Source organism: Camellia sinensis, chromosome 13, assembly GCF_055761805.1.
Source record: "Camellia sinensis isolate YWXY chromosome 13, ASM5576180v1, whole genome shotgun sequence".
In the NCBI taxonomy this organism is placed as follows: domain Eukaryota; kingdom Viridiplantae; phylum Streptophyta; class Magnoliopsida; order Ericales; family Theaceae; genus Camellia; species Camellia sinensis.
This window is the reverse complement of record NC_138973.1, coordinates 2,429,843-2,450,929: the sequence shown is the minus strand read 5'-3', so window position 1 is coordinate 2,450,929 and position 21,087 is coordinate 2,429,843. Positions and strand designations below refer to the sequence as shown.

Genomic DNA, 21,087 nt, shown 5'->3' with positions numbered 1-21,087 from the left:
AGATGGCATACAGTAATACTAAAGACCATAAAAAGGTTTACCCTTTTCCAACAATACAAAACCAAAAAAGAAAGTCAAACATCGATTTTAGCAAATCAAATCGATTCGATTTGATTCACTAACGATTCATAACTATTTGCGATTCACACAACCTGTTTGTGTCGATTATCCACCGAATTGAATTGAATCATACGATTCAAATCACGAATCATATGATTCTAATAACAGAGATATCAATATATATAACATAAAATCAATTTTTTTACAAAACAAGAAAATTTTCTATTTATCATTACTAATAATTCATTTCTATTATAATATCTGTAAACCCTATTATGTTCTTTTGCATCTTTTTTGTAGTTTATTAGACTTCCTACAATGTAGAACCATTCCATAAGATGATCAAATGTGATCCTTGACTTCTTGAACATAGAGTGAAATGTAACAAAACTACCTCCTTTAAAAAATATATAAATAAAAACTACCTCCTTAGAATCACTTTTAATTCGGTGGAGAGCTCATAATCATCAATATGGGAGTTGTCAACTAGTTGCTCCAGAAATTGTGCATCTTCTTTACTGCTAGATAAGCTGTCACTTAGGTCTATAGGTGGAGATAATCCCCGTGCTAATGGAAGAAGAGGCACGAGGGCAGCAAAACTGTGTGTTACGCTCTGTCTGACAGATTGATCGCAATCGCTCATACACCTCAACAGTGGTACAACTAACAACGGAGCATAAGAGACCAGCTCCACGCCCAAGCCCTGAACAAGAAGACTAACAAGTATGCCAGCTCCTTGTCTGGCATATACAGACGTCATGTCACCTAACATAGGAATGACATTTACAATTACAGCACCCATCACGTTCACTGTCATTGACTTGGCCATTGATGCGATACACCTTGAAGCAGCCAGCCTAACAGCAACATGGGAATGGCGAATACATTTGAAAATGCATGGGAGAAGTGTGAGCAGTTTTGGCCGTAGTGTCTCATCCAGCATAGGCGCAACAGAACGCACAACCTGCCAATAAAAAATGATACAAAAATAAAAACGAAAGTGTAAAGGCTCAAATCAAGAAAGAATTAAGCAAGCATATGAGAGGATCAGGATCCTGATACATTATTAGTTTCAAGTTCAAGACTAACTGCAAAAAGTACATGGGCCTGTGTTTTGAACCAAATTATAGCAAACACCTATATAACAGTAAAACTTGTTATATTTCTCACCACTTGCAAAAAATTCAAAATTTTAGATTTGACCAAGATTCATTACAAAATTCAAACTAGTTAGTGCTGTGTGGTAGATTAACATGTGCAACACTATGCCAGCCACAGAATAAGTTCTCTGTTCAAGGAGCTGCATTGGGCCATATCAAATCCAGTGCGTGAAGTTTGCAGTCCTCATGCTTCAGCAGATATCTTCTCATTTAAAGAGATAGACACTAAGATCAGTATGGCATGAGAAAGAGGGTGTCTATGACGCATGGACACGGCAAAATTGGCGCCGTGGCCATGTCGGACACGGGGGCACGCCGGGGACACGTACAGGATTTAATTATTATTTTTGCATGGGACACGTCAGGGACACGCTTGTCCAGATTTGGACACGGTGAGGACAGAGAGACAAAGGAGAGAGAGTATGAAGGAAGAGTGAAAAGACAAACCTTCGACTCCAGTCGTCGAACATCCAGTTGACTCGAACCATCGATCTCGTCTCACTCGCATCAAACCATCGATCTCGTCTCGCATTGAACCATCGAACCATGTCTCGCTCGCGTCGTCTTCTCTCTCTCTCGCCATCTCTGTCCCTTCGCTTTCTTTCTTATCTCTTATATATATATATATAAGTATATATAAGATAATATTAATAAAATCATATTATTTTATAAGTATATGTAACATAATATATACTACTCATACATATTAATAAAAAAAACACATGTATATAAAATAAAAAAATTACCAAAAACATATTATTCAAAAAAGGAAATAAATAAATAAAATAATTAATGCATAAATAAAAATATTTATAAAAAAAAAAAATTAAAAAAAAATTGCCGTGTTCGTATCCCCATTTTTTGGAAATTGCTGTTTCCCGTGTCCGTGTTCGTATCCATGTCCGTGCTTCATAGGAGGGTGTCATATGGACTTTTCTACTTCTCCCACAGTGCTCATGTCCGCGGGATATGACAAGGGTAAGGATGCGTGGCGTGTTTGATAACCCATATCCAATTTAGACACTTGAATCTTCTAATTTTATATGATAATTAAAGATCACATTTGCTAGTAAAGAAATATTTCTTGCTTCTCACATGGATGGGAGATGATAATTCCATATTTTTCCTAAATCCTATTATATTTCATATGTTCTCCTAAACCACAGTACTTCAAAATGATTCAAATTAGAGAAAACAACAAAACTGTTGGAATGATGAAGATTCTAGAAACCAGTTGCAATTCACGTGGTAATCTCAATAACAGGCTCAACCATCACAAGACCAACCCTCATAATTTCAATTAGACAAATGCAACTACAAATGATGCATCACGATAGTTTGTTATGGTAACAAGGACATAATAGATCAAAACCTGAAAGTGCAAGGATGGTATCAACCTGGATATTATTTATCAATATCTGAGGATCCTTAATGGATTCGATGACTTGAGTAATATCCTTTTCATCTTCTGAAGTCAGCCCTTCAAGACTACCGGGTTTGAGGACTTCAGTAAGACAATCCCACAGTTTAGGAATCATATCAAACAATGAAGCACCAAACTTCTTGCACAAATGCTTCAGTGCAAGTTCAGAACCTCGTCTGCTAATAAAGCCCTCAACCCTTGACCGGTCCTCACCAGAAGCTAGCATATGAACCTTTGACTTCTGCTTACCGGTACTGCTCCCAAAGGAGAGGAGATCTTGATCCTCAATAGTTTCTATGGAGCTCAAGACTGCAGCTTGTGGAGTCTCACAAGGATCCATGCACGTCAAACTACACAGATTCTTAATTAGCTTGTCATTTGGACTAGGCTTACGTGCAATACAATGAGAAATAAGCTCCGCAAGTGCCTCAGCTGCCTTATTTTGAAGAATTTCCTCCTTGAAAAGGAAAGCAAGACATGTTAGAATTGAATGAATGCCATGTTATCAAAATAGTATATGCTTAAAATGGTATACCTGCTCTCTTTTAATAGAAGCCATTAAAGGTAATATAATTGGATTAAGCTTTGCAGGAAGCTCTGACATCCAAATAACAGCAGCAGCAACTAAAGAACAGACCGTAACATGCAAATTACCCTGTGAATCATTTAAAAATTAGATATAGCTAATGGATCCTTTTAACCAACAATAAACAAATCACACAAGAATTCACAATGTAAAAGACAATAAATTTTTTTTTGGGGGTGGGGGGAATCTTGGACTTAATAACGCTTTTTGAAGCTGCAAAAATGGTTTCACAATTACATTTCAACCATACCTGGACACATTTTAAATAGCCTGCAGTTGACAAAAGTCTTTGTTTCAATGATTCTAATTCATCAACAATGTTCCTTCCTACAGTTTCTTCACTCGCAGTATCATTACTTAGCAGTGGAAGTCTTGATGCAAAACTCATTGCATCATCTGCACTCACACTTTCCAGGTCAATTTTGGTAGTTGACAACAAACTATTAAACATGCCAGATGCTTCAACAGCACGAAACAATTGACCAGCCTCATTCCGCATCTTAGCATATGTCCTTGAAAGTTCCGTGTAAGGAAGAAGGGAATCTTTCGTAGGGAATGCAGGGTCACTGCATCCTAATAAATCCAACAACCAGTTCTTTAAATTGTTGGAAAAACTGAGGAAAAAACTTGTGGTTCCAGAAAGTTGCTTGGTTTTAACCTCCTTGAACCAAGAAATAAGAACCATGGAAGCCACCTAATAAAATGAACAATAAACCCAGTAAGTCAGAGGAGACAAAAAGGAATTGAAGAGGCGGTGAAGGGGAAGGGGAGGGAGAAGGGGGTAGCTGTTGAATTTTCTGTTCCATTAAAAGGAATAACTGGTACCTGCCGCTGAACTCCAGATAAAGAGGTAAGGGCCTTCCACAATGGATCGACTACATATTGCATACAACCCTCGAGCAACTTAGAAATGAAAGTTCCCAACGCTGTTGCTGTAACTACTCGTGTATGAGAGATGGACATTTCCACATCGGCACCAACAATTATCTTGATCGGGTTGGTGGACGGATCTCCGTTTTTCTCCTGTGAAACGGTAGCTTTCGCATAATCTGAAGCAACACTTACACAAGAATCACTCTCAAGCTTCAAGGCTCTCATCTTAGCTGCTGCTTTAAAGTGACTTTTACGAGGAAGAGCTACAGGCCAAAACATTTTTGTGGCATCCAGGGGTGAACCATAAGGAGTAGTTGCCAGTTCTAACCAATAAGAAATATACAACTTGGCAGCAGCTTCCAAGTCTTCCACTGAGCACTAATATCAATTGAAGGAACAAGAATTGCAGCAACAAGAAAAAAATAAAAAAATAAACCAACCATTTCAAGCATTAAGAATAATAAGATAGTGCAAGATGAACAAACTGAGTTTTAATGAAAGTGTTCACTCCAATGAATTTAAAACCTGAAGGAGGAGCCTCCAAACCCTCTCTGAACATTGCAATATTTCAGCATTTGATTCTAGGAGCAAGTTCTGAAAAACAATCCTAAGTGTATCACCCAAAATAAAAGAAGGCCAAAAAGAAGTCGAAGAGGACTCAGCTATGTTCCTTTTGTATCCAGCTTCAAGAAGCCGTTCCTGCATGTGAAATTCTAAGGATGAGATAACACATACGTATCTAACTTGCAAAAATGCAGATGAGAACAGAAAAAACAAAATCACACAAAAATATAGATATTGAAAAGACAAATATCTCAAAACCAATTGTCACAGCCAACCATGAACAGAAAAATCGGCCATTAAGTAACTATTGGCCATAACATAATGAATTTTGGGCCTCCTAATTTGGATTCTCTTCTTCATATTACCGTGAAATAAAATCACAAACAAGTAACAGCCAATATGTATCGGGTAGTGTTTCCTTATTGGAAAGAATCGGCTGATATTCCCAAGAAATTGCCCTTTACCCACTGCTACACACTCTGTGCTAAAAAAGCAAGTCCTGACGTGATGGGTTCCTTTTTATTTCCTCAGTTCTGTCGTATCTCCATGTAATACTCCTCACCACTTGTATTATAAGCCTAGATCTACTCATCTCAAGATACTTTGACGCTAAATCTACTCACTTGTTTCTTCAGGTTTTCAGCTAAGTGTGTAACGATCAAGTGATTTCAACGAAGATTGAGGATTGATTTGGCATTGAAGCTGTGTTTTATGTACGAGTATCATTGTGCCAACAAATTGCATTATGTTTACTTTATTTTTATGAATTGTCAATTATCTATTCTAGAATTTCTAACTATCCTAGATCGTAAAAACCTCTTCTACATGAAATTTTCAATTTTTTTAGCCTTAAAAACAACATAAAATTTAATAATTTCTTCCAGATCACGTTTTAGGTGCCATAAAGTTGATTAAAAAGAAACATTCAAATTGTGATAAATAAAGTTAGAACATACTTATTTATGAGTTTTTTTGGCATTTCCTAGTGCTTGAACAAAATTCATGAGTTTGGTTTTCAATTCTTGTTATACATTGCATTATAGTCTCAATACCCGTTACACACTACCGCAACTGTTACACCAGGTGATACCACAATTTAAAACCATACAATCAGCCATGCTAAGTAAGCACAAAATGAAGATAAAAAAACGATTCCAGGCAAGCTAAGATAGCACAACATAAAGATGAAAATAAATTCCCTTTTTCAACAAGATTTCATTAAGAAAGTATAGCAAAATAAACAAATCACCAAAGCAATCAAAAGTTCTGTTAAGTTGTAAATAAAAAGGCACAAAATAAAAACTTACCAAAGTACGAATAGCTGAATAACGGACTGACGTGATACTATGCCTCATAAATGGCCATAACCGTGGTGCCAATGTTGATAACATATAGGGATTTTCCTGAGTACTTGTTCCTTCTCCAAGATCATCTAGACCAACAAGTTCATTTAGATCAAATTCCTGTTTCATTTTTGATGGCAGTATTCCAGACATCTTAGGAATCATCTCTTCCTGAGAATAGATTTCTGCCAACAAATTCATCACACTGCAACACAAATAAATGAACAATTACAAAATTATTGATGCAAAATATACCCATCATTTTAACTTCCAAAACGAAATTCTAAGCTTACAATTATAAATCTCTGCCAATTAATTTTATTTCTACTCACGAAGAGACTAAAAAAAATTACCTTCCTTCACCCACCAAAGTGTGATACATTTTATTCTTACATTAAAATTTCAACATATTCAAAATCATTCTATTCCTCTCATTTCTAATGCTCCACAAAACATGATCACCCACCATTTTCTACATTCTATTGTTTTCACTGCCATGTAAATCAGCTAGTTTCTGCTTGTTCTTCCAGCAAATTCCAAATCAGAAATTATTAAAATTTGTGGGCCTTCTATTCAAGTCCTTGTTTGTACTCCTTGCTGAAGTAATGTCAGTCAATAACTCTCTCATAACCAGCCACATATTTTCCTTTGGCATTTTCTAGTTCATTTATGCAGGTGGGAACCCATACAAGCATACACTGGCATTGTTTGGTTACTTATATGCATTGTAGATTGTACCAAAAATGTAATATATATCATGAATACTTAAATAATATATAAAGCAATAAAGGACAGCAATAAGGAACCCATTGTGCAAAAATACCTGCTAGTTGATGGACTTAAATCATCCAGGTCAAGCAAGATATCCCAGAGTAGCATAACAATAGAATGCAATGTTTGACCCTTCAGAGAAACAATAGCAGCAGCAGTAGGTATTAGGGCATCTGCAGCAACCGCTCTTACATCATCATCAGGATCCTCCAGCCCTGCTTTGCATGCAGGGAGAACATGGCCAAGCAAATCATCGAGCATCTCCTAATGTCAACAAAAGAATCACAGAAGAAATAAACAAAAAAGCAACAATCACTAACATGAGCAACAAAAAAAATACGAGCAGAAGAAATACAACATAGAAACAATGAAACGTTCTTGGGCAGTGGCAACTAAGGAGGGAAAAAACACTAAGGCAGAATAAAGACAGGCATACAGGCAATAATAATAACGCATACGTACAAATATGAAACTACTAATTTCACTTTCTTACTATATCACAGAGGCATCCTATGTACAGTTGTTGGTATACTGAAATACTTTGTAAATTCTGAAGAGCAGAAGATACATTCAGTTATTATTGTGTATCTATTTTTTTCTCTGTAGATAGAAAGCAAAAGGCAAATGATTTAATAATTTTGCCACGTGATATAATCACGTCATGTAATATGGGCATATTATTAATGTCCAATAGACTGTCAATTCTTCACTAAGCCTGAGGGAAAACCAAACCAAACCAAACCAAACCAAACCAAGCCAAGCCTTAAGTCCCATCAAATGAGCTCAACTACATGAATCCTTCTTCTCCACTCAACTCTGTCCAAGGTCATTTTGTTAGTCAAATTAAGAAGATCCATATCTCTATTTACTACATTAGTCCACGTTAATCTAGGTCTACCCCTTCCCCTAACACTACCATCTACCGTCACTGTATCGCAACTCTTCACTACTGCCTCTGTTTGTCTTCGTTGTATATGACCAAACCATCTCAATCTATTCTCTCTCAACTTAACTTCTATCGGGTACTATTTGTACCTATTCTCGAATATACTCATTCCTAATCCTGTCATTTCCTGTCTTACACACATCCACCTTAGCATCCTCCTCTCAGCAACACTCATCTTATCTACATGTTATTTATTAATTGCCCTACATTCCGTCCTGTTAAAATATATCATCACCTACCACCTCCACTCAACTCACCTACCACACACACTCACCTCACCTACCACACACACTCACCTACTCCCCAATCCTCTCCTATATAATTAGTACCTCACCATCTGTAATTTACACATCAATGTAACACATCAATCTTGTATATCAATCAATAATACATAAATCCTTTACATGGTATCAGAGCAAGGTTAAGAAGCTAGTAATTCTGCTTCACCGGCGGGCGGCAGCCTCGCCTTGGCCGCCCGCCGGACCTCTACACATACCTTCCATCCGCTGCCACAAATCCCATAACTGAATCATCGGAATAGTTGCCGTCGTCCACGGCTTCACCGGCGAGTCGAGCTGGCTCATTCAGCTCACCTCCGTCCTCTTCGCCAAGTCCGGCTTCGCCACTTGCGCCATCGATCACCAAGGCCCACGGCTCTCTCTCAGTCCTCTCTTGGTGTTCGAACTCGCCCCAAGTCCCTCGCTTTGCAGAGACTCCAACCAGCACCACCCTTAGCTTTCGCAGCCATCTCTTTCACACCTCCTTCTACTCGTCGAGCTTTATCCGAAACCGCCTCAATTTTGGTCATCGTCTCCAAATCTAGCTAGTGTTTTGAAGAACAACACTACACAGCTCTGAGAGAAGATGGGTCACTCGAACATCTGGAACTCGCATCCCAAGCCCTATGGCCCTGGATCGCGTACTTGCCGCGTCTGTGGGAACCCTCATGGGTTGATCAGGAAGTACGGTCTCATGTGTTGCAGGCAGTGCTTCCGCAGCAACGCCAAGGAAATCGGTTTCATCAAGTATCGCTAAGTGGTTGAAGTCAAGCACAAATGGAGCTGCACTGGAGAACTTTTTTCATATCATAAGATTTTGTTATTTCCACTGCCTAGAAGTACTATTTTAGTATCTGGACCTTATCAAAAAAAAAAAAAAAAAAAAAAAACAAAACAACAAAAAAAAAAAAAAAAAAAAGAAGGCCACAGATCCACATCACCACACACGGCCGACACGCACATGCATAAAGAGACACATTTTCTTTTATTTTATTTCTTTTTATTATTCTTCCAACAACACAACGTTCCCACACTCTTTTTTTTTTAATAGCGTCTAGCAGATTCCCTATTCGAAACCATTCTTTTCATGCGTTTTCCATCAATAGTAGGTTCAGTGCTCTGTTCACCAGGACCTCCACTTTAAATCCCACTTTTTTTTTTTTTTACATATATCTATTATCTCCCTTTTTATTATACTATAATATTTCTTTTATTTTAATATATGCCTATTATACTATATTCACTACAGCACCCACGTCCACTTCTGCAATTCACCCACAGCCTCCACCCACCAAAGCCATCATCATGTTCTTATCTCCTTTCACTTTATTCCTTTCTTTATTTATTTATTATTATTATTTTTTTATTATACTATAATATATATATATTTTTTTGATTTGCATCTCAATGTTCTTACTTTTCCTCGTGGGCTTGTTCCCCCACACTATTATACTATATTCTATTATTATTATTATTATTATTTAAAAAAAAAAAAAAAAAAAAAAAAAAAACCATTGCCGGTTTTCACAACACCGTGGGTCACGAAACCTTGTTTTCATTATTCTTTCTTTGCCCATAAAAAAAAAAAAAACAAAAAAAAAAAACAAAAAAACAGCAGAAGAAGAAGAACTGCACACCACACTCATTTTATTCCTGTTGGGGCTCACCCCGATCACCATTTTACAAAAAAAAAAAAAAAAAAAAAAAAAAAAAAAAAAAAAAAAAAAACAAGACACACAAACCAAAACCAAACACCCACATCCACCGTGGGATTTTTCTTCTCTACTCTGCTGCAGGTCTCTTCTTCTTGCCTCCGTCCTGTGCGGCCCTTGACGGTGTTGCCTCCGTGTTTCCCACTCCACTGGGCACGATCACTACTCCCTGCTCCTCCACAGCAGCATATGGCGGCCCTCCAAATCGGAACATCACCGTGGCCTTCCGCTTCAGCTCCTTGTTTTCCGCCTTCAGCACGCTTATCTCTGCTCGCGCCTCCTTATACATGCGTTGGAGCAGAGCCAGCTGGGAGTTTACATGCTGCACCTCATTTGTTCTACTCTGCAGCCGGTTCGACAAATTTGTGACCGCCGTCATGCTTTCCACACATGCCTTCAAAGTATACTGATTGGCCTCCACATCCGACAGCACTGCCATTCTTTGCTCCACAGACCGCATCGGAAAGTTCAACGGAGTAAACTCCGGGGCGCTTGGTTGAGTTTTCAGTGCCACCGCACCAGTTCTCTCTCTCGTTGACTCATTGAGGTCGGGAAAGAGGGTGAGCAGCCCGCGGGAAGACGATGAAGCCATTTTCTGGGCAAGTGTTACAGACTCTCTCTCTCAGAAACGGAAGAGTTTTTTCCAAGGATTTTCGCAGTTTTTTTTTTTTGTCTCAGCCTTTTGCCTCAGCCTCCGTCTTATAGCCGAGGCAGCCACGCGCATCGCGCGCCTCTTACCACCAGCCGACAAACGGGCGCGCCAACCAAGGCACTCACGTGCCTCGCCATGATGAATCCGGCACGCCTTTTGATGAATTGGGCACGCCTTTTGATGGCACGCCTTTTGACAAATTTAGGCACACCTTTTGAGGGTGCAACATCTACAACGGTCCGACATGACCCCATAAACTGTCCCGACATTTGATTCCGGTTAGCCTTTTTCAACGGTCCGACATGACCCCATAAACTGTCCCGACATTTGATTCCGGTTAGCTTCTCCATCGGTCCGGTGTGACCTCGTCAACTGTCCAGACTTTATCTGCTACAGCGGTCTGACACAGCCATCCAGTGTCCTCTACACCGTTATGACACCACCATACAGTGTCCTCTACATGGTTATGACACCCCCATACAGTGTCCTCTACAACGTTATGACACCACCTTTCAGTGTCTTCCCCAACGGTCTGACACGACCATACAGTGTCTCCTATCTTTTTTTATTTTTATGTATTTTCTTGTTTTGCTCCTCTCTCCAAACTCAAGTTGGTTAGTTTCTATCCTCCTTGAGTTTGCGGGGGGCTGTTAAAATATATCATCACCTACCACCTCCACTCAACTCACCTACCACACACACTCACCTCACCTACCACACACACTCACCTACTCCCCAATCCTCTCCTATATAATTAGTACCTCACCATCTGTAATTTACACATCAATGTAACACATCAATCTTGTATATCAATCAATAATACATAAATCCTTTACACGTCCCATATAACATCAATGATCTAATAGTCGTTCTATAGAACTTCCCTTTTAGTCTAATAGGTATTCGTTTATCACACAGTAGTTCAGACGCACTCCTCCACTTAAGCTACTCTGTCTTAATTCTGTGGACCACATCCACTCCAATTATTTTCTTTTACTCTCAGCAACACTAAGCCTGCGAGTAAAAGGACATAATTTCCTCCATCTGCAACTTATCCCAGGAACATAAATCTTTGGTGACAGGTTTCAAACAGCACCAGTTTTTAAAGTTGACAATAATTGTAACAATGCCATACGTCGCTCATTTCTAGGGTAGCCAAATTCAGCTTAAAGATATAATTTGAATTATGCGCAATGAGCTAGACATGACCTTACAAAATTTACAGAATCAAGAGGTTGAATTTGAGATGAGCTGAATATTGGCAGAAATGATCAATTCCGAGAGTGAGAAAGTAAGACTTACGCTTCATAACAAATCATACCAAAAAATAATCATACTTGATAACACAACAGAAAGGGGAACTGGCTATTGATTCTACTCCCAGTTATTTTTGTCAACAATTGAGTTCGGCTTCTTTAGTTTCAAAGAGAAAATAAGAATAAACTCCAAAAACCAATACACAACTTGCCTTTTGCACATGTGACTTGCTCGTAAAAAATTGGGACCAAATGATAGTAAAAAAATTGGGATAAAAAGAAAATATCATCTAACGAACCTATATAAAAAGTTGATACCAAATGATTCAGACATTCCAATATTACGATGCTTCCTTAGAAGTTTGACAGGAAATAATTTATAAGAGAACAACGACAAAGTTTGTTTAGGTCAATCGGGAAATTGGCTTGCAACTAGTTGGAGGACTTCAACCACCAAGTCCACAAGTCCAATTACATTGCCAAAATTGAGAGGATAATATTCCTGAAAGGAAGATACCCACTGTAACCGGGAAGCAGAATGTTTTGCTACATGGAACAGGAATAGGAAGAGGAACCTGAACTAAATAAGTCAGGTACTCTAGAATGTGGCAGATAGGGGAACGCATACACAGATCACAACTATGAAAGGTTTGAGGCAATCCAAATGTGATATTAAAACATTTATAATAAAAAGGACGATACATAACAGATAGTACCCTTCAGCTACACGAGTAGTCTGTTTACTTCTTTAAATTATTTACATTGAAATTAATAAGAGAAAATCATAGAACTCAGTGCACCCTATAAGGTGAGATCTTGACATGACAAGGCCCTTTCCATAATCTTGACATCACACACACACACACACATACATATTCTTTGCTTTACTTTTATTTAGGCCTTGTTTAGAAGCAGCTTTTCCTAAGCTAAAAGCTAGTAAAAAGATATTTTTAACTAGCTTTTAGCTTTAAAAAATTAAGTTACTTAAAAAAATCAGATTCTTTAAGATGCATCCAAACAAAGCCTTAATTAAGGCTTCTGCTTATAAAACATTATCAAGAAGAAGAAGAAATTACAATAATACTGGCAAAAAAGTTCGGATCTTATTATACACCACAATCCACAAGGTTACGAAAAAAAATTCATATTCTCTACCACACAGTTTTGTGAAATAGGAATTTGCGCATGGTTCCAATGTTAATCAATTTGCGTAACATGAACTAAGCGTGGCAGGAATCAGAGCAGATTTTGGAATAGCAAAAATATTGCAAATAACAAAATTTTACCTGTCGCACAGCAACCAAATATTTGATACCCAAAAGACTCCCATGTCGAACTTCCCATTCTGGTCTACACTGAAAAAAGAGGAAGAGACAATTAAAGCAGATGATACAGTCAGATCATATATATCTTCTTTATTGCAGTACAAAGAGTACGACTGTCACAAAACCATATATCTAATATAACTATAAATAATAAAAAAACAGGCAAGTTCTTAAGACAGTATTTACCTGCATTTGAAGCAAGATATTCAATGTCTCATGAACTAATGAGGAATGCATGTACTTTAGGACAGCACCTAATGCTTGTGCACAAGTTTCTCGTATTGGAGCAACAACCTGATCAGAGACATAGTCTCCAAAACTGCAAAAGAGAGAAATGAAAAGAAGAAAAAAAATTCATGCAAGGACCTTCAAGAAAACTTCTCAGAACCATCACCACGATATTTGCAATTAACTCATGAATCAAAACTATAGATTATTATTATGGACAGGTGTCAATTCCTATCAACTAACTGAAAAAATCAATAAGAAACTAAAGTTCATGACTGGAACCCAATGGAAAAACAAATTCATACCGGTCTAGTGACAATACACACAAGAAACGAATCGCGCAGTCTTGAAGAAATTCACAATTTTTAAGCCAAGAATGCCTAGTCACTTTAACCAAGTTCATCAGCACACAATTTTCAGGAAGACTTTTCAGTGTATTCATCTTCCCCATTGAACAATTATCTTCACAGGAACCCTTTGCATCAGCCATATCCGGATCTTCATGACCATCAATGCATGATTGAGGCTCTATCTTAACAGAACTAAAATTAAGTTCACCATTAGTTGGTGCAGCAGACAAATTCCTTTCACTATCTTCAACCTTTACACAGGCATCAAACTTATCATCCCCACTGGCAGAGATTATTGTACTTGTAACCGTTAATGGAGACGATGAATCTTCAACCTTCAGCCTCTTCTGGTTTGGCTCAATCTCATCTGCTGGCACTTGCATATTCAAATCAATTTCTCTTTCTCTCTTCACTGTCACTTCAAGACCTTTATCTTTTGTTTCAGAAAATGGATCATCAGAACTCAGGTCAAGCATATAAACTCCAGCACAAGCACCCTGATGGGTTAAAATTTCTCTTAGAGCCATGACACTACCATGGCGAACCTCCCAAACTGATAACATATAATCAGAGAAACTCTTATTCAGTAAAAATAATACTGGAAGATCAAAATTGCAGAAAAGAATACACAAGAGCTTACCAGGATCAAACATATCAACAATGAGTTGTTCGACAAAATTATGGAAAGGCCAACCTCCATCTCCATCATGCTCAAAGTTGTCTTCATCAGGAATAGGATCCGAAAATGGCTGCATTAAAAGAAAATTTAAAACCAAAGTTCATATAAGAAGATAGAACACAAGGAAATTAAAAGTCGATTCTTGTTTCCTTTTGTTTTCTATGTTGGGAATAATTACAGTCTGAGAATAAATTTGATCCAAGCAGTATGGACACGGACACAAGATCCGGACAAAAGCACATATCATAATGGTGAAACTTATGAATCACATATCATAATGGTGAACACATAGACAAAAACAGAGCACACAATCGCATCTCTATGAGTTTTTATAAGTATTTAAATATCTAGAGGTTAAAAAAAAAAGGACAATTTTTGAAGTTTGCTCCTGTATATTTAGGATAAAGAAAACAGGTTCAGTTTCCATTGCAAAAAGTCATGTAGCTATCCGCAAAATGAAATACAACTAGTTTGAAGCCAATAGACATGTAAATTACAAAAACCACTTCTAAAAGTGATAACATAACGCAACATAACTAGCAAGAAAGAAATGAAAATAACTAGCATACACTGGCAGCACCCAAATACTATTTTAGTACCTTATTAGAGATTGATGAATCCGGACAAAAGCCCTTTGGCGACATCATATCTTGACAATATGTTACCTCCACATCTCCATCCTTAGACCAACCTTTTGTTTGATCTTTCGAACTTATTTTTGCTTTTCGTTTTAAAAGATTCAGTTCCCTAGCACTAGGCCTTCTAGATTTGTAACTGGGTACCATATTTGAAACTAGTTGCCGGACATTGTGTACAGAATGTTGAGTATAAAATTGATGGGGTACCCCATTCCCATGGGAGTTAAATTTGTGCTCAATAAGATCTTCATCTCTAATCATGTCATTGACATCCATGAACTGCTCACACATATCCAAACCTGCACAAGTCAAATGTTAGTGGGAGAAGTATATGCACATAAATTTATAGCAAATACATCACTTAATAGTCATGAACTCAAGGTGAAATAATTAAAGGAAAACAGATATTTAAAATAAAATAAATAAATAAAACAGTACCAAGGTTTCAAAAAAAAAAACACTAATTTGGGACAGAGAAAGGCAATGACAAACAGGAGAAAAATAAGTAAATAAGATACTTACAACTTCTTGATGTGGGTGACTAGAAGAACAATAATAAAGCCATCCACATAGCAGAAACCATTTCAAAGTAGATAAAAGATTCCAATAGACTAGAAGGAAGAGTCTACTAGTAGTCATACCAAAACCTGAGAGTTATCGATAAAAGAGCAAAAGATATATCTCCATATCTAAATAAAAAAGTATTAGATACAGCCAGGACAACTACAGTTTGGAAATTTCATAAGAATTGGACTCTTCAAGTGTTTGTAAACATTATAAAAATTATACAAGCACCCAAATTAAAATATCAATAACAAACCCAGTTAAAGGAATATGCCTATATCGCTAATCCATAATAAATAAATGAATGAGAATAAACTTACCCAATCGGCGTCGGAGATTTTGCTTTTGACGAGCCAAACGCTCCCTTGGGTTCTTCATGTTATCACTTGCAATATCGTACTCCTAAAGAGAAACTAATGTGAAAATTCAAAATGCACTCAAATTTGTTTAATGTACGGTTAAAGGGGCTAGTACCACCAACGCAAAGTCACACAAAATGTAAGAAACAATTGTATTGCAGAAACCAATACCAATTAAGTCTGATAATGCACATACCATACCAAACCAAACTAACCTCTGTGTCCCAATCAAGTGGGGTCAACCAATGCACATATCATACCATGACTATTAAAATCAGTTTCAATTTGGTAATTAGATTTTTTCTTTTCTTTTTTCCAATAAGAAAAATGTTAAGTTCACTAAATAAGATAAATGCCTGAGAAATAAACATTGTGCTACGAATGCATTGCGTGGCTCCATAGAAGCACCAAAAAATGAGAAGAGGTCTCCACCATCAACTTCAAAGATGGTGTCCAAACCTAGCAACAGTTGTCCATCAATGCCGGGCATTGCAATTTCCAACTTCTTCTTTGAGCAATCAAAGACAAATAAGGAGAATAGCCAAAGAATTATTTTCTGATCTCATAAGGAAGCATTTCATTCAATGCAGGTAAAGTAAGTTTCTGGTGAATGACCATAATAGAGAAACACTCATCATTCGTCACATTGGGTTTGTAATAACTCCCCCTCAAACTTGATAACATAACCATAAAGAATAAAAAAACAAAATAGAAAAGTACTACAAATGGAAGGCCGGAGGCCAAGAAATTTTGTTCTTTGTATGTCATTTTTTATAAAGAAAGCGTCAAAAGGAAATGATGGCCTATGCATCAAGTCTGAAACAGAACTCTTAAAAGCAAAGATAGCCCTATGCTCACTTAAAATTAAGAAATACAGCAGTCTCACTTAAAATTTTCGAGTATAGCTGCCCCTCTCTAGGCCAAGAAATCAATTATCCATTCCCTAATGAATCAAGCATTCAACAAAGCAAAATCATAACGTGAATCAAAAAGGGGAGAATATCCAAAATTTTGTGATTTTACTCCTAGCCCACTAGCAAAACATCACATCACCTTCCACCCAAATATGCCTACAAACAAATACTTTGGCATGCTATACCCTTTCAAGCACACAAAAATCCCCAGTTCACTGCATTGCCACAGCCTGGACAATTCAGCCTTGATTACCTGAGGAACCCCATCAATTCAATTTCATGAATGATGCGGCTGCCCTCAAAACAAATTCTACAGCCGAAGGCTGAGGCATTTGACTTGTAGCAGATGAGGCTGCCTTCAAATCTCTCTAAATTAAAAATATATGGCACACCCCCAAAATGACTTCACTCCACGAATCAACAAGCATCTCCCTCTCCAAGTTCCCCCAAGGCCAAAGAAAGCCAATTTAAATCATCAACATGATGTGCACTAGAACATTTTACTCATGCAAACCATACAGAACAGGAAAGAAAACTCCTCCACAAAGAAATGATACCAGAACAATGGAGATATAAATGGATGCATGTCTCTTGATTTCTACATAAATCTAGGGTAGGGTAAAACGCTAAGTTTTGATCAAACCAGCCATAAAATATATTTACAAGCAAAAACTACATCTAAAGGTCCAACACCTCTTGTCCAAGAAAGTTCACCAATTTTTAGAATCAAGGTCTCAAAGAAATTTGCGATTTCAAGAGACCAAAGAATAGGAAGAAAGCATACTGCCAATGTCAGCACTTTTAGATATTTAGAGGTAGTAAAGGCAAGGTAAAGAAAGAAAAAATTGCATACGCTTTCTTGCCAAAAAAAAACACGTGTTAAGATAAGACTTCAAGCTCCTAAGCAATGGACTTGCACAAGCCTCAAAATTTGTGTCAAAGAAAATTGTTTACAAAGATCTTCTATTACCCCTTTCCTATAGGAGCTAAATTTCTCAAGGTACCATTATTCAATGCCAAGACACCTACCCTTCTTATGATGATAAACAACAATTCAATTCACCAATCCTTTCTACCTTCTCCACTAGTCTCCAGCAAAAAAGTGTCTCCATAACCTGTTAATCTTGAAGCCACCTTAGCTAAACTCTAAAAATGGACCAAATTTAACAAACTCTACTCACCCTTGATCACAACTATACTACATTAAGAAAATTGTATACTACTCACCCTTTAATAGAAAGAAAATTGTATCTCCTGAAATTGAAGGTTGTAAGAACCATCTCCATCTCCTCCAACCTTAAACCCATAAAATATAACTATCCATTATGCCTTATATATCATTCAACATACACCACTAGTAAATAAAATGGGAGAGAAGACCCCGAAGAGATGAACTTGCACAGGCCTTGAAAAATCATATCAGTCGCAACTCTAAAGCCCCACCCATATAAAGGTTGAAACACTTTCAATTACTAAGCGGCATTGCAAATTTTGTTCAACAAACAACCACCAAACCAATTTAATTGCAATTAATTCGAAGTAACTGAGAGATCATCCAAAACGCTAATAAAGAAGCACAAAGAAATAATTTTCCAAATCAAGTTGAGTACCTGTCCCCCAGAAGCCAATAAAGCACCAAATTCCAAAACCTTGTTAATATCAAAGCTGTTACAATTAAAAATAGAAATTCGTTAATGGAATAACATGAATTCCTGGTTCACTTGTACTTCTGAACATAGAAATCAAATTGTTTTTGCAACACCAAATGGAATGCTCATGATCACATGTAACGAATAGGAAGTATATATAGTAAAGGTGAGGGAAAAATCAGATACAAGGAGCCAGAAACAACCTTCTAAACGAACTGCTTACTACAATTTTAGAATCAAAGTTAGGCCATGCCACCACATCTTCCACAATACCAGAAATTCCAGCCTCTGACATCTTTGTCTCAACACAACTATATAGTTCAGTCAATGTTGTATGCTTAACATTCCCTGCAATAGCCCCAATAGCATGAGCCGCAGCAACCCTTGTATCCCAGTTTTTACTGCGGAGATACTGAGAAACCTGAATTCGAGAGAGAGAAGATTAAAGCTAAAATGATCAATGTCAAGTGTAAGATCTGGACTGAAAAACCAACGCTTCACCAATTAAATGATGAATAAGGCCTCGTTTGGGAACAGGCTAATTTAGTAACTTTTTGACTATTTGGCTAAAATATGAGCTAAAAAAAACTAGTATGTTTGGGATGACTTTTTGACTTTTTACGAAAAGATGTGCAAAAAGTAGAGAGAAAAGAGAATCTTTGACTTTTTGGTATGGATTGTTGGCTTTTTGGCTAATTTAGTAACTTTTTGATTTTTTGGCTAAAAAAGAGGGTTCCCAAACGAGGCCTAAGAACAAAACCAATTTTCTTAAAGGCATAGTGTCATTTGTATTATTAAAGGCATAGGCTCTTTGTTCTAAAGTGATAGGTTCAAAACCCAGACAAGTCATCATGTATAAGTTTTTTGTATGGATTTTCAGTTTGCATATCACTACTCAAATCATAAAGTACCACAAAAGAGAGTCAAGGCAATAAGAGATAACTTTTGCAAAAGTCCATACTTTACTTAATAGAGAGCTCAGGTCTTGCGGATGTGATTTTGCAATATCCCCTATCTGCCGGGCTGCTGTAAATCTTGTTGCTTGGGTTGAACCAGCTTAGATTTGGTTAAAGAAACACACCATTTAAAAACTGCAAACTGAGTCCATAACTATATATACAAACACACATACTCAAAGGTATACATATGCCTACTTATTTTAACGAAAAATACTCACCACATAATACACCGAACAAACAAATAGCAAACAGAGCCAATAGATTCATGTAACAGAACAAGGATACTGTCCAACAGAGTAAGGAGACGATTAAGACGAGATGATTGCTGAGCCATAACGCCTTTTCCAAAGATGTGGTGGGAGCTGGAGCCGCAACAGCCTCTCTCATTCGAACAAAACAGTTTCAAACAAGAAAAGCAGCATTTTGTTCCATTTCAAGTGTGTGCATATCACTGAGGACAGCAGACAGAGCACCACAATTGAGTTACTAGAGCAAGACAAGCACAATGCACATAAACACCCACAATCAAATAATCACATACACACAAAAAATCAAAATAAAAAACCCAAGGAAATGGTGATAACTCAAACCCAGTATGTGGTCCACATGCAAAGCAACGAGTTGAAGATTATATCGTTGATCGATCCTCGATTAAGCCAAAAATTCCTACTTTTAGAAATCGGAACAACGCAATAAAAATTTCATTCAAAACCTAAAATTGTTGAATCTCCATTTGTAGATAAGAAGATATATGATAACGGAAATAGAAATGGTTGAAGAGAACGATGAAACAGATAATCATAGATCATGAATACAATTACATATACATATATATTGCATTGAAGCTATAGAGATACCTCGGGGATGAACAATCGTTTCATGAAAAATGCGAGCGAATTGAGCTAACAAAAATGCAAACTTTTGACTTCCAATCACAAACCCTAGGCTTCCACTGCGTTGCTGTATATAACGGGCAATACAAGGTTGTCCGGTTCATGTACTGGGTGGTTCAGACCACCGGTTCTCGAACCGGTTCAGATGAGTATCACTTGTTGAGCGGTTTAACATCAAAAAGGGGTACCGAGGATAGATTGGGTCGAATGATCTCCCCTTCATCATCCGTCTAATCTTACATTGATTAAAAAAAATTAATTTGTATCAATCTACTTAGTTAATTGATGAAAATTGAAATTCTTTATTATTTTTGGTCAAAAAAATTTTATTCTTTATTTTTTTATAATAAAATTAAGAGTCCAACTTTTATAAATAATAAGTATAATTACTAAATAAAAAGTTACTTTTTAACACAAAATATAAAAACATAATTTTTCATCCATCATCCGTTCAAATTTAGGTAGATTGAAAAAATATTTTTGCATCCCTCAACTCAAACTTTTAAAATCATACATTTTATAGTGAATTGGTTCGAACCATTAGATTTTGACTAATCAGATATATGTGTATCTAGTCCTAACAACAATTTTCGAAAGATTGAGATCTCAACATGGGAGAACTTGAGGGATCAATAAGACTCATTACGAGTCCTGTTTCGAAAATTCGAATCATTCATTTTGTATGGCTCTCAATATGTAACATCTATGAAAAAAAAAGTAGATCGATCCGATAATTGTAATATTTTCTTTTTATAGTATCTGTCCTAAAAAAAATAGATGATTTATTTCAAATATATATTTCTTATCTAGCTTTTTAGATACAAATGTAATAAAATGAAAAAGTTATGATTACTGAATCAAATTAATTTTTTTTTATAAATATTATACATTTAAAACTCTACAAA

General features: G+C 36.9%; 1 protein-coding gene across 11 annotated transcripts in view; it reads right to left on the bottom strand.

Moving 5' to 3' along the window:
• Positions 1–20,414, bottom strand: part of RGD3 (ROOT GROWTH DEFECTIVE 3) — a 33,675-nt gene extending 13,261 nt beyond the window's left edge. Inside the window, exons 1-20 of one of the 11 annotated variants that reach the window (XM_028230759.2) lie at positions 20,147–20,414; positions 19,880–19,955; positions 19,575–19,740; positions 19,292–19,386; positions 18,534–18,751; positions 18,292–18,346; positions 15,729–15,810; positions 14,806–15,143; positions 14,168–14,276; positions 13,483–14,080; positions 13,136–13,268; positions 12,911–12,979; positions 6,833–7,044; positions 5,974–6,214; positions 4,628–4,801; positions 4,055–4,480; positions 3,480–3,923; positions 3,179–3,298; positions 2,618–3,100; positions 486–1,024 (exon numbers count right to left, since the gene is read on the bottom strand). In XM_028230759.2, coding sequence (XP_028086560.2) covers positions 486–1,024; positions 2,618–3,100; positions 3,179–3,298; positions 3,480–3,923; positions 4,055–4,480; positions 4,628–4,801; positions 5,974–6,214; positions 6,833–7,044; positions 12,911–12,979; positions 13,136–13,268; positions 13,483–14,080; positions 14,168–14,276; positions 14,806–15,143; positions 15,729–15,810; positions 18,292–18,346; positions 18,534–18,751; positions 19,292–19,386; positions 19,575–19,623 — 4,385 coding nt within the window. In that variant the 5' untranslated portion in view covers positions 19,624–19,740; positions 19,880–19,955; positions 20,147–20,414. Of the gene's footprint in view, positions 1–485; positions 1,025–2,617; positions 3,101–3,178; positions 3,299–3,479; positions 3,924–4,054; positions 4,481–4,627; positions 4,802–5,973; positions 6,215–6,832; positions 7,045–12,910; positions 12,980–13,135; positions 13,269–13,482; positions 14,081–14,167; positions 14,277–14,805; positions 15,144–15,728; positions 15,822–18,291; positions 18,347–18,533; positions 18,752–19,291; positions 19,387–19,574; positions 19,741–19,830; positions 19,959–20,146 lie in introns of all 11 variants that reach the window. The other 10 variants (XM_082901207.1, XM_082901211.1, XM_082901204.1 and 7 more) reach the window with 10 other exon arrangements.
• Positions 20,415–21,087: the final 673 nt, after the last annotated feature.